The 15,569-nt window shown below is 44.5% G+C and overlaps 1 protein-coding gene across 12 annotated transcripts; it reads left to right on the top strand.

Annotated features, from left to right (window-relative positions):
* The first annotated feature begins 2,119 nt into the window (after positions 1 to 2,119).
* Positions 2,120 to 14,994, top strand: LOC125747410 (uncharacterized). Of its 12 annotated transcripts, none has more exons than XM_049022636.1 (5): positions 2,120 to 2,464; positions 5,179 to 5,308; positions 11,103 to 11,144; positions 12,188 to 13,488; positions 13,795 to 14,994. In XM_049022636.1, the coding sequence occupies exons 4-5, from the start codon at positions 12,331 to 12,333 to the stop codon at positions 14,104 to 14,106; spliced, it is 1,470 nt and encodes a 489-aa protein (XP_048878593.1). In that variant the 5' UTR covers positions 2,120 to 2,464; positions 5,179 to 5,308; positions 11,103 to 11,144; positions 12,188 to 12,330; the 3' UTR covers positions 14,107 to 14,994. The 12 variants fall into 12 exon arrangements, with proteins under 12 accessions (XP_048878593.1, XP_048878595.1, XP_048878589.1 ...); XM_049022638.1 differs by lacking the exon at positions 5,179 to 5,308 and adding an exon at positions 2,602 to 2,682; XM_049022632.1 differs by lacking the exon at positions 5,179 to 5,308 and adding an exon at positions 2,602 to 2,777.
* The last annotated feature ends 575 nt before the right edge of the window (positions 14,995 to 15,569 follow it).

Below are 15,569 nucleotides of genomic sequence, written 5' to 3'. Positions count from 1 at the left end.
GTTTGTCCTCAAGGGTGACAGAAATGGTTCCAGAGTATCACTGCTGTGATGTTTGCATCACAGTTCCTGTTTGCATGCAGTTCCTGGCATCTAGATTTGCTGAAATCAGCAGCTGTTTTACACACTGCCTGATGTACAGGAGATTCTCACATGTTAAATACATCTTGGTATGATATTAGTAGTATGAATAAATGTATGGTGTACAGAATTGACACATAATATAATTGTTAAGTTTAGGTCTCAGAATTGTTGTTAAGTTTAGTGCTCAGAGTAAGTCTTTTCCAGGAAAAAAAATCTCTTTTTGTTTCTTGTCAGTGCAGAAGGAATTAGGTAACATTTGTACAGTCATTAAAAAAGCCTGAAAAGCACCTAAAATGACAAACTGTCTTATCAAAAGCAAAAGTAGAGAGTGTGCACTATCTAAGCACAAGGTCTTAGTTCATTAACAGGCCTTTCTTGTTACAGCAAAGAATCAGCTTGTTTTAACGAAGCCGACTACGAGGCTTTCAGGAGCCGTGTGACTCTGCCTCTGAGTGTCAAGCACGGCTTGTCCCACCGTTTAGCCAACATAGCCTTGTATCTGCACATCCCCACACTCAAGTCCCAGTGGAATGATGTTGACGGCGAATAACACATGGTTCCCCTTGTTTTTCTGGGGCAGCAGATGGTAAAAAAGACGCAAATTTAGACTGAGCAGTCGCATGCTGAGTCGCCGACTTGGTTGTGGCCCTGGTGCTCAGTGATACCTGCTTTATGGAAGCGATACTCGGGTCAGTAAACCACCTCGGCTGGAGGTAGTGCTGTCACCGTCTGTGAGGTGGGTTAGGGTTAGGAGCACGCTCATTCATTTCACATACTCCCACCTCTGAGTCATTATATAACATTCGGTCTTATTTTCTCCCACCCCCAGTCAGAACACCTACACGGCTAACCTGGCACCTATCGCTAGCTCCTCCTGACCTGGTTTTGTTTTCAGGTGTGTGTGTCTCCCATATGCTAATGCAGTCCCATTCGCCAGTCCGCTCACAGCGAGACAAAGCGTGTCAGTGTAAAGTCACTCCAAAATCCCAGGGCCACTAGTCATCATGTTTAGATGCACTGAGGTAATTTCCTTTGGACATATAATCCTGAATGTCAGTACGCTTCGCCTGACCTTGGTCTGATGTAGGACTGATTGATTGATATAGCTTTATCGATCCCTCTAGGGCACAATTTCCTTAGTCCAGCAGCAAAGGAATACAGAAAGGAAGGTGATACACATTTAAAAAGATAAAAACAAGAGTTAATTAGGTCCAGAAACAATAGAATAAAATTAAATAAAAACAGGAGTACAGAGATACTTTCTTAACAAGGTATTTCAGGATGACCTTCCAGGAAATGCAGGCATGGGTGTTCAAATAACTTCAATGTGCCTCAAGGTGCAAGGAACTCTGGTACTTAATGACAGTTATTTAATGATAGTTTACAGCAGGCAGACCTTGAATTAAAACGAGCGTTATATGTATGAAGGTGTCAGTCTGTCTTGTCTGTACAGCCAATGTAACAGGCTTAAACAGCCTTGATAGAGGGTTTGTTTTCCTAACGCCGACGCAGACTTGGCACGACATTTCTGCACATACATATGCCGAAGCTTAAATAAACAAATCAGAGGAACAACAAGATCAAAATCAGACATAATGTCACAAAATTAATATGTGTCATCAAAGATTTACTGTAATTTTTAACCCAACTGCCGGGTCATTTATGTCCTACACATAAGTTTTCATTGTTTAATATGTATAATCTTGTTCATTTTTAAATATTTTATCTAGCACAGTGACTCAGTGGATGGGTAAATACAATAAGATTTGGTGTTTATATATAGTCCCTTAGTTACTTATAAATGAATAAGCAGTGCATGAAAAGAACATCTTGACCTGTGCTTGGGAATCATTTGGGAGACGTCCGCACCTTAAGCGCAAATCCAGTGGCTGAGCCATAGCCAGTGACCCAAGTCCCAGCCCGGGTAAGCGGGGAGGTTAAGAGGGAGTCATATACAGGAGGAGCACCAGAGCGGGCGGGCCTCAGTCCTCCCACGGTGAGCCTGAGGAGTATCACAGCGGAGTCACATCTAATTATACACCCATAGAGAGAGAGAAGAGAGAGAGAGAGAGAGAGAGAGGCTGAGGCAGAGAGGAGTAGAAAGTGAGAGGGAGGGAGAGTGAGCTCTCTGTTGGGTGAGTGAGCAGCTGAGAGGGTGAAGGAAAGACAAGAGCGAAAGAGAAGGGGGGAAGGGATAGAGAGAGAGATATAGAGAGAGAGAGAGGCAGGGAGAGCAGTCACACTGGCCGAGCGAGCAGAAAGGGAGGAAGGGAGAGACATATAGAGGCTATGTGTATCAGATTTGGATACTCCGATCTACTGTGCCCTCACGGGCGCCAGTGAGGACGCTCTGCTCAGCACGCTTAAGTACTGACCCACAGAGGTAAGCCACTCTGACTTCTGTACTTCTTATACTCTGTGTGGGTGTGTGTCTGTCTGGGCACGGGCATGTTCGTCTTAAAAAGAATACCATGCAAGCGAGTCTTCGTGTGGAAACAGGCAAACTGACTCCTCTCACAGCTGAGCGGTTCCCGGGGCACCACAGACAGCAGCATAGGCGGGCACCAGCAGGCACAGGAAGCGAGGCCATGGACAGTGCAGGTACAACTGGGAGAATGGGACGGTGACGAGGACAAGAGGACAAGGCACAGGAGATATGAGCAGGGACAGTGACAGAAACACGCCACAGTGACGAGGTGGGGCCTTGACAGCAATGACGAGAGACACAGCAGGTGGCAAGACAATAAACATAAAAGTGCAGTGACAGTGATGTGGATGTAGACAGAGACATGGACAACTAGGGGAAAGAGACAGGGAAGAGGCGGAGGTGGTAATCAGGCAGGGAGAGGAATGAGGACGTTCACAAGTACAGATATAGGGATGTGAATGTGAGGCGCTCGCACATCGCCTATCAGCGGCAGCATGCGATGGCTGCCAGCACCGCCCCCCTGTCCACCTCCACATCCCAGGGGCTGATTTCCATTCTGACGGACTGGATGTAGCCGAGCCCTCCCGCTCTGCACACACTGCCGCCTCACAAGCCATCACCACAACAACAACAGTTTTAGTGATATCAAGATCAAGGGGAAGTGAGCCTTTAATCTGCATACTCTGTACTCAAGGGTAAACCCCATGGAATTCATGAAAAAGACACGGTCAAAACAAACAAATAAGCAAGGCTCCCCCCCCACTGTTGTCCTTGGCTGTGAGACCATGATCAGCAGATATTTGGTGTCTGTTGCATTCTAATTCCCTGTTTCGGATGGTGATAGTTCCCTTTGAGCTGCCTGGCTCTTTTAGATCTAATTTGTCTATTATAGTTTAAACTGCATGCTGAATGGGAATCCACCTTCGGCTGTGTGAAAATGCCTATTTATAACCGTAAGTGATATTGAGAACGCTGCCATCCTTCTGGTCTGACAGAAGCTCAAACAACCAAAGTCTCTTTGTAGGTAATCCTGAGCAATAACGAAACAAGGCATGATTGAACTTTTTTTGGATACCATTATTTGTCCTGTGACTACGGAATCCTTTCATGTGACATCTATTGAGCTTGATTTTCGCTCTCTTAAAGCAAGGTCATCACTTCTCATGGTAGTTAAGTGCTGTAAGTTTCAAAGTCAATAAAACCTATGGCGTTTATGTGATGCTTGCAAGATGGCTGAACGACGCGTCGAAGTGGCTGTAATTTTGGTGGCTGGATCTCTGGTTGTAGCTGTACTTGAACACATGAGTAATGTGTGGATGCGGTCACCTGCGTGTGTCGCTTGAGGTAAGGGTATACTGACACAACGTACAAATAAGTAGTACAGTTTAACAATGAAAGGTGTGATTGAGATAGCACAATGAAAGGTGTGATTGAGATAGCACAATGAAAGGTGTGATGCACACCACCCAGTTCTGCCGATGCCTGTCGTTCCTGGTGGCTGAAGTCACACGTGCCACCTAGAAAGCAAATGTTCTGGCAAGATTTTAGGTAATGCTAGTAAGGCTGTTACTGCGGCATTATGCTCCTGCATTACTGAGCAAGTATTGGTTGGGGCTGTGTGTGACTCTGTGTGACAGGACTTGTGCACTTGGTCACAAAGCAGTATGTTTGAGTCCCCTGGCTGTTAGAGTGATCACAGACTCCTTGTCTTCTGGATCCTTAAAACAAGAGTCAGTCCTGGCCCTGGCTGAATCGGCTTTCTCAAATGTGCATTATTTGGGATAAAAGCGTCTGCTAAACAAATAAACGTAAATATTTGTGGTAGTAAAATAGAAGACAACCTAGAGGGAACATTTTAATGAGCAGCTCTATACTGGTGATGTTGTGGAAAGAGATGTTTGAGGGCACGTCTCTCCGAGGTGCCAGGGCGGTGGACATGTGCACAGCGGGGTCTCGACGACAAGCCCTGTGGCTTTTTGGCTGGGGACTTTGGCTTGGCTTGGCAGGGTGACACTTTCTCCAAGGTGGTCACTGTTGTTCGTTTCCATAACAAAGCCCCCCCCCCCCCCCCCCACCCAAACTCAACGAGAATTCACAGTGCCTTTATCGGGTTTATTTTTGCAGAAGCTCGCTGCTGCACGCTGGGATGATGTGTAAATGAGTCAGTGGGTGTTTCTGATTTTTGTAGTTTGTAGCAGGGGGCTCTGTCCCCGATGAGAATGGCTGGTTACTCCTGCAGGCTGGACGGCTGTGGCCGAGCTCCTGCTGTCTATGACATTAGCACTCTATGGCAGATTTTTAAAATTCCAATTAGCTTAGAATTCCAGCAGCTATAGCCTTCTAGTCATTTGTATAAGTGACTTGGTGAGACAATCTCCAGATTACGCTGATTTACCTATAAGTAAGGTGCCCAGCTATATACACACAGCTAAAATATCTATGGAGCTGACTATCTGTAATGTAAACAGATGTCATTGGTCTGCCTTCCATGCAACATACTGTCGGCAGGATTTGTAAGTATATCTCTGTACCTCACACATGTGAGAGAGCAAAGCTTAATGCCAGAGAACAGGGTCAGCTGTTTATCCATGTTTTTGGGGCTAATCAACAGCCCAACAGTTATCACTCCTTATGCTATGAGATTAAAACCAGCAACTTCTCTATTAAAGGCACAACCACCAAACCCACAGAGCCACATACCAAAAATACGTAGATGCTATGTGCTCCCTGAGCAGGAATAAAAGCCAGGCCGTGGCAATCAGAGCACCAGTTCCTGAAGACAAGACCACGAGGGAAGAGGTAGGGACCAGGGTAGGGAACTGAAGAGGGTGGTTTGAGCAGGAGGGTCTACAATGTATTCAGAGATGGATAGTTTGGGTTCTGAAAGTACAAATCCAGACTAGGATTTTGTTTCAACCAACCAAGTTGAGTACAAAGAGTCGCAGTCACTCAATACGTTTACATGCACGGTTAAGTCAAGCTACAACTATAGCTCAACTTCGCCATTTAATCGGACTACTGTCATTGTCCCAGTATACATGCACAGGAGAGGAATCGATTTATTGACCGAAGTATGTCCGACTCCGCTATGATAGGTGGTAATATGGCTCCTTTCAGCTTGTTAGTATTGGGCTTTTCCAGTTCACCTATTACGTCACTGACAAGAAGTAATAATAAAATTAATAGTAATGGATGCGTGGACAAATGAAGTTTTAATTGCGATCTGTTCGGTAGAACAGATACAAGATCAGGATAGTATACTGTAATAAGTAGATAGTATTTTAACATACATTTCTCATGAACCCGTCTAGGAGCGATTTAAACAGCAAGGATGAAAATGATTATGATTGTCTCAGAGAACGCATGCAGTGCTCATGCAAAAGCAGTGGAGGTAAACTTTAAAGTGATTTTAAACAAATACTAGATAATCTTGAAAAGGAATAATCATTAAAATTGCAAAAATTGCTAAGTTTTTTTCCTTATGACAGAGTTAAAGATGTTTTAGCGACATTTAAACTCCATGTGCTATAATATCCATACCAAATTCAAGGAAAGAAAAAGCCTGATCTTAATCTAGCTGACTAGCGATTGGATGTGCATAACATGCGATGTTCGTATTAATATTACACATCATCCAGCACTATAATATACTACAGTATAATATACTACATTTCTTGAATTCCGTACAAAATATCCAGCCTTGCGTTGTGATGTCATTTGGTGCCAGTACCACTTTTTATGCCAGTGGAAAACCAAAACCTTGAAGTACTGTACTTTTGGTACCTTCTTGAAGTACCAAAAGTACGGCACCTGAGCGGTTAATTGGACAGTTTTACAGCGCTGTAAATTTTGTACGTGGTGTACGTCCTTTACTATTCTCTGTGCTTCTTCTGTTTACCGGCTTCTTTGACCTGACTTCCAGGTCAAAGCTCAGAGGAAAAACTGTGGAGCACCTGCAGAGCGCCTAGGCCAGTTTGAGTCCAACTGAATGTATACATGAAGGAGTAAATTGACCCCAAATCACATTATCTGGGTATCTTACTCTGACTTTGAGAAATTTGATTTAGTGCTATTTCAGTCAGAGTAACACGTTTACATATACTTTAAAAGTTCGGTTTTAAACACAATAATTCAGTTTTCTTAGCCTACATGTAAACGTACTGACAGAGTACTCAACTGCTTGGTTGGAACAAAATCTTGGTCTGGATTTGAAGTTTCCACCTTTGAATGTATTGCAGAAGGCGGATGTCTTGGGATAAAGGCAGAAGATCCAAGGATGTAATATTGAGTCTTAGGCCTTGATTTCTCTCCGTAAGGCCAGCACAGCACCTAAACAGTGTGACCAATAAAGATGCTTAAATACAAACGGGTGCCATGCACTCTAGACATAATTTGACCTTTAAATAAGCTTTGGCATATGTTTGGAGCCTCAGTAGAGTCTTATGGTTGGAAGTCAAGGCCTTTGTGTTGGCGAATTGTTTTCCAGCGTTTTCACATAGACACATCAAATGTTACAGTAACATGACCTAAATGTGATGTCATTCTAACTATAACTTAACTAGGGTGGAGCAACATACAATGATCTCAGGTAACATGTTGCCGGTAGCACCTTCTGTTTCAGGGCCCATGGCCCTCAAATGGACTAATCTCTCTGGAATGCCAGGGAGGTGAAGTTGGGCACGTCGGTGGAGAAGCATTTCAGTGACCTCTCTCAGCGGGACCACAGAAGACACAGAGAGTGCATAGCAAGTGGTGGAGAAAGCCAAGAGCTCGCTTTGTATACAAGGAAGACCACTGAATCATTTTTCAGATGTATTTTATGTGTGTACGTGTGTGGGTATGCAATGTGTATGCAGGAAATTCAAGCTGAACACCCAGGAGGAGGCTATGAACTCAAAGGAAGCATTTGGGAATTCGCACCCGTGGCACCTTCATTAGTTACATGACAGTAAACTGGTGGGATGCTCTGTTAAATAAATATGGCTTTCATTCATCATGGGCTGCTTATCTGAATCACCTTTAGCCAGCTTTGATACCTATGGGACATCGGTGGCCGGGTTCCATCTGAAGCACCAGCAGAGTGCAGCTCTTTGTTCTCTGCAGCCCCGGTGGTCGAAGTTCATGCAAGAAGCCAAACAAAGCAGCCAAGGGTACGAAGTAGGTCACACTTTTAACAGCACCTGGAATCCAGCTTTAGTGAGCATTTCTCACCTATTTATACCCCAGGGCCAGAGTGCAGACTCCGACCGTTGTGTGGGACTATTAGTATCTTCCTCCAGGGTGATTGTGGGATAGGGTTTGGTTAGGGTGAGACAGAGTGGAGTGAGGCAGGGCGGGGTGAGGCGTTGGTTCTGGAATTAGCAGCATTAAAAGCTTAATACCCCCTTTGTTGCCTTTTGCTTGGTTTCCCATAGGAGTGATGTTTAAACATCTCGTGGATGATGATGAAACTTACAGCCAATTAATAATTAGTGTGCATTTTTACGGACTGAGCCTGGAACCTCGTCATGGTACACTTCAGTAATCAGGCGGAAAGTACAGAAAAACACAGACTGGGCATTTCAGCTGAACGTTTAAACGAAAGCAGGCTATGCGTTTTTCCGTTCATGAACCTGGAGCTATTCTGTGACGACCTAATCTTTCACCTGGAGAGGGGGCCGTTTCTCAGCAGAAAGACTCGTTGTGCTGTGTGTTGTGTAGTAGCATGTAGTATCTTTATATCAAGCGCATTTCTGGTTTGAGCGTCAAACTGAATACTGTGACAGTAAGTGGACCAAATGAAAAATTAATTTTTTGGTGCTATGTGTCTTATATTCATCTGGCAGAAAATTTTCTGACTTGTCTGTTTAAGTGACAAAAAGTATTGATACAAAGACAAAGTTCTGAAGAGCAACGACAATCTCTAAAAGCTAATCTCTAAAAAATAATCCAAGCATCGCATGTATATTAAGTTTGTATAGATTAAAATGTATATGTTCAAAATCACAAGGAAAAGCAGTCAATCGCCCCCACAATAATGAACCTTTTATTTGCCATCTAGACTATGCTCTTCCCTGACATTAGCTCGCTTTGCCTGGTTTGGCAGTTTAGCAGCTGAACACTGAGTATCACTGACAACTTTATGCAATAGTGCTTATATTCAGCTGCTGGGGCTCGATATGTCTACTTTAATTAAACTTTAATAAACTTGCAGTACATGCTATTTTCTGTAACTGGGCTCCTACGTTTTTTTGGCATTGGATATACAAACATATAAACATACATATGAACATAAGCATAGCGGTCGCACGACTAGCATTGAGACGGCTGTGTAAAAGTCATGTATTAAATTTGCTGGCTGCATGAAATGAACTTGCAGGATAAACACGTCTGAGTGTATGCGGTTCGAGGGGCAGTTTTGGTTTGAGTCAGCAACAGCCTTGCTCCTGATACCGTGACTGCGAGCGTGTGGGTGGGTGGGTGTGTGTTTGTGTATGTGTATGCATGTACGTACACATGGGCACTTGTGGTGGCGGCGTGCCTTGCAATGAGCAGCAGATTCTTGACAGATTTGACATCGCAAATGCGCTGCGAAGCGAAAAGCCTCAGAAGAGAGCCAGCGGGTTAGTCGGTAGCCTCTCTCCTGCGACCTTGCAGCTTTTTTGGAGATACACGCTGTTATTCGAACATATTCTCGAGGATGCTGCGTTTGCGAGGCAGTGGTGAAGGTATTTCCATGTCTACCCTCCTTTTTAAGTTGATTATTTAATGCTGTAGCTCCTGCATTGAATGGAATTTCCTCTTTACTGGCGCCGTTTTTTAATGCAGCGCGTAGAGGTTCAGGACCTGTAAGCCCCCTTTGCCGTTTTGTGTGTTTCCTCACAGCGAAGGAGTTCATGACCTTTGTCTCATATAACACAAGTGCACAGGTCTGGCGTCAGTGTCTTGTCTAAAGTGCTTTTTTATTTAAAAAAAATAACATGAATTTGAAAAACTAAACTTAAACACAAAAGGCGATGCTGTAGATGTGAATTACATGCATTCGTTTTCTTTTTATTCCCCTTTGCTTTTTAAAGCATCCAGTTCACCATTAAACCATTTCCTATTTAACCGTTCAACCATTCAGTTCACAACTGCTGCTGTTATTGTTTGTAGTAAACACAGTGCCGATCTTTCAAACAAATCGCAATGTATAAAGTCTTAAATGATTGAGGTGCAGTTCAAAAGTAATATATGTTGGAACCAAATCATGCTAATGAAAAAGAGAAGCATCCTGCAGTGCAGTGGTGCTAAGATTTTGCCGAATGATGTCCCAAGATGACATTTTAGTGTGTCGCTTGTTTAAAACTAATAATTAAGTACAAAACAAGCCCAGTTTTAAACAGGTGAACTTATTAACTGGGATGAAGTAAATGTCCAGAGATAGGTACTGTAGTACCAAGCTTTTCCATCAGCTGTGCTTACAGTACATTCATTGATTCAGGAAATGCTTTTATCGATAGTAATGTAAAAGTGAGAAAGTAGGATCAGCCAATCCCTGGAGCAAGGAGGGTTTGGAGCCTTATTCAAGGGAATAATGGTGACATCACTCTACTGACCACAGGATTAGAACTGGTGTCATCTCGATCATGGGTATAGAGTCTTAACCTGCACAGCCATAAACCAACTCTGAGTGACATAGATTATTAAGTGTTTATTTATCCAAAACATTTTACACAGGTAATCCTCTTCGCTTGTATAGCTTTTACTGGAATAATTTACGTTGAGTGCTTCACTCAAGAACACAACATTAGTTACTTTCCTGAACTTGAACCTATAAACTTGTCATAACCAGTCATTACATATACTAGGAGTATTGTATAAGCTAGTTACATATGTCGCTGTACAGATGTTAATATTACTATCCAGTGTCATTGATTCAAGCAGCCTTTCCATTCAGATTCACTGTGGAAACATTTGCAATTATGTCAGGTAACTCTGTCACACTGTCAGTGTGCTGTCTGCCACTGGCACGGTGCCATCGCTTTCGCAAATGATTCACAGGTAGTGCAACACTTCAGGGCTCAGTGACTGTCGACCTCATGCCAGAACTTGTTTAGAATCTAACTCCCTTTTGTCAAAAGGTATAATTTAGCAACACCGCTGCTGGGAATTATTCTTAGGTGCCAAGTATTGTGCGGTCAAGTGTGTTATTCAGTCTGTGGATTACAGGGATTTGAAGACTTTCCGAAGTGTGAATAAATATTGGCAGTTCAAACATTTCTTTTGGCAAAGATTTTGTGATACCACCTTCGGATTAATGAGGAAGAGGTTGGGAAGGTCATGGACTCCCACTACAGTGTTCCTGGGAAAGATACCAAACTGTAATTATTTTAGGAAGTGCCTGGTATTCACAGATAAAACACAGGCACTAATTATCTTCGCAACACTGCATTTTTTCAAGGTCTTATGGCTGTTTTGTGTTAGTTTTCGTTCATGTTGCTTGACGTTTCTAAGAAAAGCTTACACTAATGTTTTCGGGCCACGCCTGTGCAACAAATGCAACCTGATGAACAGGTTTTACTCCAAAGTAATTCAGCTGTAGCTGTTTACACCGTGTTGCATGTCTTCCTAGGTTGTGATGCCCTAATGGGGAAATCCGCATCCTACCAAGCAGGTACAGTGCCTTCAAACACAAAATACCTGCAACACTTAGAATCTCAAGCAGCAGCGGTATGACAGAGGATTCCAGTAATACGCCTCACCCTATAGTCTCCAGCAGCAGAGAGAACATATAGGATCAGTATATTGGCTTCTCACTTGGATAGTACCCTGCTTTTGCTTATGGTCCTAAATAGGAGTCACTTTTTTTAATCGAACTGTTTTTATGGGTGACATTCTCGTTTGCTTAATAGCAAGTCACTGACCTGAGCTCCAATTTAACTGGGAACTGGGAGTAGGAGAGTGGGTAAAAACATTAGGTGAACTATATGTCCACATATAAATCCACATTATACATCTGTGTGTTGACAGTATAATCCACGTTCTATATGCATCTACATGCATTTTACACTTGCACCATGCATCAAATAACCTTTTTCTCTTATTTCTGTTCTGGCAGAAAATAACACCATTGCAAGGTGTACAGAATACACCGTACCATCTGAATTTCCTTTGCATCTCTTTGCACCCATGACAAGCAGCTCAGTAAAATTTGGAGAAGCTTGGCCTGGCTTGTCTCTGAATAAGTGGGAACAGGTGCTTGAGAAGCACTGACTTCAATACACTTGTCAGATCATCAACCTTAGGAGGCTTTTCAGATACGGGAGGTGGGAAGTGATATTTTGAGGCCAGGTTGGGGCTCAGCAACCTTCTGCAGCTTGATGGGTGCTGTTTCATTCAGGAAGTTCCAGTCTTGGTCTTCATGTGGCATACGACTAGTTATACAGAAATTCTCCTTAGAGATGACAAGAGAAAGTAAACAGAGAAACAGTGATGGTACGGGAAACAATGGGGGAAGGCAAAAAAGCTTAATGAATGTGCATGTGGATCAGGGTTATGACAGATCAGTGGGTGATAATGCTAAAGGTCAACATTCAACCTTCAGAGTGAAGACGCCCTAAACCCCTTAAACCTCCACAGATACTGAATCATTTATGCTACATTTTTGCATGGTTACCTTTTATGTTTATATGTGCTCTATTACTCCCTCTTTTTCAGCGAGTGACTTTGTATTCAGAGGAAAGCGGCCAATGACCTTTCTTTCACGATGTCACGGCAGATAAGAGTCGCCCTTCTGCATCTGTGCTTCCCGGAAGCACATGTGACCTAAGTGTCCACATTCCCTCCCCCGGGGTGCACAGATGAACCGCCCTCCCAGCCCAGGTACAGAGCGCCTCCCTCCAAAGAAGAGGGAACCCAGGGAGAGCCGGGCAGAGGCCAGCTCCAGTGACCACTGCTTCAAGGTGCCTGCACCATACAGTGCACCCATCAGGGGGAAATCCAGCAGGCAGCCCAGCCCCTATGCTGAATACCTTCCCCTGACACCAACCAACTTCCCAGTACCCTGGTACATGTCTTGTCCCACGATGGCACCAAACCCTTTTCCTTTCGACCAAGATGGCTTGTCTTCGTGGAGAGAGCAGTATTCTGGGAACAGGCACCCGATCCATCCCAGACAGCCACAGCCCAGGTGGCCTCACGCTCCAGCAGCACCCCCTCTAACAGGCTCCGCCTCCCATGGCGTGGAATACCCATTCAGTGATCCATTTGCTCATTCAGACCACAGGGTGACATCACCTCTCAGGGTCCTCCCTTTAAATAGAGGGAAATACTTTTCAGAGTGGAGGCCCAATGGTTTCCCCTGGAGGGAAGCTTGGAGTGAGGTCCATCAGCCTTGCGAAGCAGGCCAGCTGGGCTCTCTGGCTAACAGTGAGAGGGCACTTCTCATCAACCAAGGCGGGCCAGCTAGGGACTGCCCCCCAACAAGCCTCCAAGACTTATCGTCTTTGCAGCGTGACAAGAACCCCCAAGCACAGTTCAGCACTGCCTCCCTTAGAAGGGAACCTATTACTGCTGAAGACAATCATAACTCCCGTAGGCTGATGCATGCATCACAAAAGCCACCCCAGAAGGCTGCTGAGCCAAGCCCCCAAGTCATAGCTGCGCGTAGACCTGCAGGACTATCCCCCGATATCCATCCTCGGGACCTTCAGGATAAGTGCTTGCAGCTGGCCAGGGCTGGAGACGTGCAAGAAACCAAGCAATGGTGCAAACCCAGGGATGCTAGCGGGGAGCTACACCTATCCAAGGCCCCGTCCCCCTTTGCAGGTGGTTCTCTTGTGGAACTAAGTGGTGGGAGACTGAAGAGGGTGGAGGAGCTGCAGACAGAGGACTTCCTGCTGTCGGGGAGCCCGAGGCCTGGGCTGTGCCTCAGCTCCTGCACAGTGCTGGGCATCAGCCCCAGTGTGACCCCAGGCTACATGCATCTGCAGGTCCACCTAGCCGACCACCCGACTCAGGTAAACTGTGATGACATCCACACATGACCAGGGTACCTCATGTGTTCTTTGTGCTCCTCGGGTGCTGGTTTCAATAATTTAACATTCAAGCTTCAGTTCATGACATGAAAAAAAATTTAAAACTGTGCTGTTGTACTTAATTTAAACTTTCACGGTAGTTTTCAGTTAGCGTTTCAATGCATGCAAAAGAACCAATGGCTATTTGCGTAGCATCTTTTCTCATTTTTGTTTTATAGACGATAAATTCTCATCTATGTGTGTTCCTAAGGACACTGTGACGGGCTGCGTATGTGTGTGTTTCCCCAGGAGTTACTGGAAGTCTTGCTGGAGTATCCATTCTTCGTATGTGAACGGGGCTGGTCCTCTTGTGACCCGCAGAAAACAGCCTGTCTGTATGGGCTCCGCTGCCGGCAGCTCGCTGTTGGGGACGTGTGCTTCGCCCTGACACCAGCCCCGCCCGAGACACCGCCCTCGGCCGAGCCCCCCAAGAGCCCCCCGAGCCCAGACAAATGCACAGCACAGCCCCGGAAAAGGCACTGGTCAGCCCCAGATGTCTTTGGAGAGGACAGGTCCCTGGTTGGTTCGCCTCAGAACTCAAAGCACAGGAAGCAGCAGTAGTTAAACTCGCATTTCATCTCCAACAAGCCCTTCTTCTCTCAAGCACTGCCACTGGGCATGGAAACTCTGCCTCTGTCTACTTCCCTCACTCTTTGCACAGGTCTAGATTGTCTCTGTCGCTCCTCCACTGTTTGTGCGTGCAGGTGAGGCGACGCGGGCCAGAAGCACACCGCAAACTCAGGATTAAAGCCTGCAGGCAGGGCGCTGTTCTTAGAATGTATCGTGTTGTATTGCCAAGGAAGCAGCTCTTTGCACATGAGAGGAAGCAGCAGGGGGACGGCAGAGGTGCAGGCCAGCCAGCAATCATGTTCCGCTAGGATCAAATTTACTCTGTTAGAGGTATCAATGAAGTGTTTGGTATGTGATCTATATTTGTAATATATATTAAAAATGTTACTGAAGTCATACAGAAACGTAAAAGTGATTTATTTATGTTCACATCACCGTTTTTGTGGTCACTATAGTTGTTTTTAGCCAAAAGCGCTGAGATGAATTTATACTGCGATATCGTCGCGTGCGTAACGCAGGTGTAATTATGCGCAATATTTCCTCTCCCTTTTTCCACAATGAAGCTAAAGGAGAAAGAAGAAGCGATCGCTTTTTGTCTTCTAATGAAAGTGTAGCATTGGCTGATGCGCGGTTAGCCTCAAGCAAGGTGCCGGTCCAGGGTCAGTCCACAGTCGCTACTTTCATGAGCTGTTTTGTGCTCGCGTGGATCAAGGGAAATAAGCGTGGAATTCAGGGATGGGAGTCCCCTGTGGACTCAAAAGTACTTTTTAGTAATGTGCACTGGGAAAATGCTATTTTTCATTTGAAAAATGAAATTGTATATTTTTAAACAATGGAACTGTGTAACTGTGTTCGATATAAATAAACTTTTAAATACCAGACTTGTATCGGTTTTCAATACTCTACCTAGTGAACAATTCAGAAAAATAATCACCTGCTAATAATTTAATGCAAACAGATAAAACCTTATTAATGAAGGCCCGAATTATATCAGTTTTTCTTTTAACAAAATAATTGCTTTAAAGAGGTATCGATTACTCACCGAGTGTTGCGATTTGATATCTGCCAATAATTTTTTGCATTTTTAGGCTGATATTTGATGTGACGTCTTCAGCAGCATTTGCCACACATCACAACATGCAGTGTATTATGATGTGTTCAGGCTTCGACGCGTGAAAAAATGAAGAAGCAGAAGGTTATACCCGAGTTATTCGAAAACAAATACACAAGTGGACATGACTTTACAGACGCCCCCGTGCTATCCGGAGTAGGCTCCAGATTTCGACCATAACCCTGAGTAAGCGGTTAGAAGATGCATGGATGGATGGACGGACGCAAGGATGGGTGGATGCGGAAGTATCCAAAAGTGAGGTGCTTGTACTTTTTACCTTTTGCATTTTGATTTCGGGCAGCTTTGGTAATACATTACTTGAACCACAAGGGGGAAGTCTTTT

This window comes from Brienomyrus brachyistius, chromosome 8 (assembly GCF_023856365.1).
Source record: "Brienomyrus brachyistius isolate T26 chromosome 8, BBRACH_0.4, whole genome shotgun sequence".
Taxonomy (NCBI): domain Eukaryota; kingdom Metazoa; phylum Chordata; class Actinopteri; order Osteoglossiformes; family Mormyridae; genus Brienomyrus; species Brienomyrus brachyistius.
The sequence above is the reverse complement of the archived record's forward strand: the minus strand, read 5'-3'. Positions and strand labels throughout refer to the sequence as shown.